The following is a 3,804-nucleotide window of genomic DNA, read 5'->3' as shown; positions in this document are numbered from 1 at the left end:
TGCAGGGAAAAATTAAATCTCATAATGTTTGTAATCACTACATTAAACTTGAGATAATCTTCATTGCAAAATACTAATCTACCTGAAAATATTTTGATGTGATGGTTAAATTCCAGCATCCTTCCCACTGCTCCAAATTGCAGATCCAGGAGAATCCAGAAAGAAAGAAAAAAAAAAAAAGGAAAAACTGGAACGGGCTCTGAGGGCCTTGAAATCGAAGTATCATCTCCACTGAAAGAGGAAGATGGCTTCCAAAAGCTTTCGGCTGCTCTTACTGCTGAGCTGGGTAGCTGGCCCCGAAGTCCTGAGTGGTAAGTTCAGTCAGTTATTGGAAGGCAGCCACAGCCAGTCTATATACAGCACATACAGGACACCATCCACTCACTGGCTCAGGCATTCCAGGAAAGAATATCAAGATGAGAATGCAAAACCACGTGACTGTCAGGCAAGAGCCAGTCTGAGATGGTTGGAAGCCACACTTAGATCAAGGATTGCAGAATAAAGTTTTTTGAGTTTGTTGTGAGTGATGGAGAGCCTCTTTGAAGAACCGGACAGGCTGTCTGTAGCTTGTAGCTTTAATCACAACGACCAAACATGTATGTGCTGCTCTCTTATTTGAGCATATTACAACGTCCTGTTTACCAGGGACCTGCAAAGATGGCTATTGTACACTCAGGCCAAGCAGAAGGGCAGGGAGTGTGCTGGTGACACTATCGAATCTGCAGCAGAGAAAGCAGGACGAGGAAAGTTTGAGTGTGCTGAGAAAAATCACCACGGACTATCTGGAAGGGGAAGAGATGAAATGTGGGGTCCTCTGATGTAAGCGCTCTGCTGAATCTGAGTAAAGCAAGGGCAGAGAATGACAGTCTTGCCAAAAGTCACACTGATGTCCAGCTCCCAGGCTTGGTCATCTCCCACAGTACCACGTAGCCTTGCTGGGAGTTGGAGGTGGCAGGACCTCCAAGCAACAAACGTTGCTTGTTTGAGCATTAGTTCTGTTGAGAGAAGAAGTCACTAAAAGATCCCCTGAGGCCTAAAAGTTCTCAAACAGGCTTTGCCAAGGGGGTGAATTAATGTAAGGAAGCGTGGAGAGAGGTGGAGGTTTTTGGGCATTGGTTGAAGGCTGTGGTCCTAGCCATAGCCTACCCTCCATATGACCTTGTATGATACTGTCCCTAACCCCACACCTGCCTCAGCCACCAGTTCTATCTCCAGGATCCAGGGAATTCAACCACTGTCACTGCACCCTGCAGGAACATAGAGAACACTGGAAACTTCTCCCAGTCTCTGCTGCCTTACAGCCCTGTCTGTATGCTGCTTGGGGCTGCCCTGACCTCTGGCTTCCCTTAAGGGCCTGACCCTGACCCTGCTGTATTCTGGAGAATGGGATAAGACCCTCCAAGCCCTTCCCAGGACTTCACTAATCTCTTTGGGCCTCTCCCCGGGAGGAGAATAGAGCCAAAACATACAGCAGGGTCCTTCCTCCGCTCCTTCCAAACAGATCTTCCTCTCAGCTGGAGAAAACCTTCTTGTTTATTGCTGCATTCCTGAGAACTGTGCTTAAGACAGATCCCATATATTCTTTTCACAGAAGCTTATGGAAGAAAAGTCTAATCTTACATTTAAAGTAGATGTGGAGAGCTTAGAAACCACTTCTTTTTTTTTTTTCTTTCAATGGAGGCTGATGGCCAAGACCATAGCTCTGTCATCTGCACAATGGCTCCTTGCCCTGGTCTGTGGCTGCCTGGGGCTCAATGAAGAGAAACAGAGAAACATCTAGAGACAATGGAAACTGCTCTGGCTAATATTTTAAGAAATACTCCACCTTGTTATTGTAATAACGATGCTGGTTTCTCATAGCTATAATTCTAACTGTGTCTGGTGCTGCATGCCTGGAATCCTGGCTACTCAGGAGATTAGTGCAGCATGACCTTAGAGTCCAGACCTGCCTGGGCTACACAGAGTTCAGGGCCAATCTTGGAAGCTTAGACAGGCTCTGTCTCAGGTTATAAAAAGAAAAAGAAAAAAAAAGCACAGGGCTAGCCTGTAGATCTACGGCTCTGTGGCAGGACTTTTCCACCACGCACCAGACGACTCCCTAGTATCACACAAGAAAGCTATAGTTCTAACCAGCTGTCATTTATTTAACAATTACTATGTGCTGGACGGTGTGCTAACCACCGTGTTTGCATTAGGTATGCGTTTTCCCACTAGCCCTCTAAGCAACCCTGTGGGAAAAAATGTGCATTAGTTTACTGCATAGAAGCCAGAGTTGTATGAGGTTAGTAGAGTAGAAAGACCACAGAGGTGGAGAGCTTGGGTGCTAGGACCTGTCCCTTCTTATCACCCCATGTGCAGCAAATGAGGAGTCTTGACACCTTTGGAAGGGATGTGAACGATCCTAGGCTTCTGAGAACGCAGTGGCTCCTCACAGGTCCCACTCCACTCCCTTCTCGTGGCCTCAGTAGGTTTCCTTGTCTGTACCATGGGTGCCCATTCCTATCTGTCTGAGACAGTCTGGCTGTTAAGTAGGACAGCCTGAATAAATATGGGCTTTCAGGTTTTGGTTTTTGTTTTTTAAATATAGCTTGAGTATGACTGAGCCGGCTGGAGCCCCAACTCATAGCCACACTGTCTAGGTCAGATCTTTTTATTTGCTGTGGAAGTCTGAGGCTCAACAACTTCTTTCTGCCTCGTTCCCTCATCTGGGACGTCGTGGTGCTAATATCAGGGACTACTTAATGGGGGTGAGGGTGGGCTCTAGAGTATTAGTAAACTACCCAGAGCAGGACCTAGTACCAAGGAATGCTGGGTAAATGTGAGGCACAACAGCTCATGGCCTCAGTTGGAAGCATTTCTAACTGTTCCCACCAGGGGGCGCATGTCGGTAGCTGCAATAATGTAAGGCTAGGGTGAGAAAGAACAATGGAGAAAATCAGAGGGGAGGGAAGAACTGAGAAGGAGTGGCAAAAGTGGCACACAAAGGCACGGAGAAAAGCAAACGAGATAGGCGAATTGAAAAGGCAGAGCACCGTCCCGTGGGCTGAGACCTTGGGTTGAATAAAAAGAAAAAATGAGTTGAGTGTCAATATCTATCTGACTGTGATTGCTGACTGGAGACAGAACATAACCAACACTACCTCATGACCTGCTGCCTGGCCTTTCCTGCTTTGAAGGATCCAATCCTCTCAAGCTACAAACCAAATAAACCCCTTTCTCCTCCAGTTGCATTTGTCAGGTATCTGGTCACAGCTATGAGAAAAAGATAATCAATATTTTTTAGCTCAGTGATTATCCTTCACTCAAAGATCCAACCACACATGCAACGGATCTAAATCTGTAAGAAGCATCGTGTTCCAAATCAGCTGGGGCTGGTGCCTGAGAGGATGCAGCTAGAGAGGGCAAGAAGACCAAGCTGAGAAAGCACCTCAGTGTTAAGGAGCTGGCAGCAAGGCGTAGTTGGTAGAGGGTGTGCCTAGCATGCATGAAACCCTGGTTTTGACCTCCCACTGGTTTGTAAATGACAGCAATGCCTGTAATATCATCCCGAGGAAGGTGCAGGCAGGAGAGTCAGAAGTTCAAAGTCATTCTCAGCTACTTTGTGAGTTCAAGGCCAATCTGGGCTGCATGAGATCTTGTCTCAAAGGGGGAAAAAGGGAAGGGGAGGGGCAGACAGAGAGATGGAGAGAGGGGAAAGTTGAGGGGGAGGGAAGGAGAGCGATAGAAGGGAGAAAAGATTAGATAGATAGAATAGATAGATAGACAGAATAGATAGATAGATAGATAGATAGATAGATAGATAGA

At 46.6% G+C, this 3,804-nt stretch overlaps 1 protein-coding gene across 1 annotated transcript in view; it reads left to right on the top strand.

The window, feature by feature from the left end:
• Positions 1 to 244: 244 nt before the first annotated feature.
• The window catches only part of Reg4 (regenerating family member 4), an 11,339-nt gene continuing 7,779 nt past the window's right edge, over positions 245 to 3,804 (top strand). The window contains exon 1 of the mRNA XM_028785200.1: positions 245 to 311. Within this exon, the coding sequence (XP_028641033.1) occupies positions 245 to 311 (67 nt within the window). The remainder of the gene's footprint in view (positions 312 to 3,804) is intronic.

Source organism: Grammomys surdaster, unplaced genomic scaffold (genome assembly GCF_004785775.1).
Source record: "Grammomys surdaster isolate TR1022 unplaced genomic scaffold, NIH_TR_1.0 125156, whole genome shotgun sequence".
NCBI lineage: Eukaryota > Metazoa > Chordata > Mammalia > Rodentia > Muridae > Grammomys > Grammomys surdaster.
Note: the sequence above shows the minus strand (reverse complement) of the source record. Positions and strands in the feature narration are given on the sequence as shown.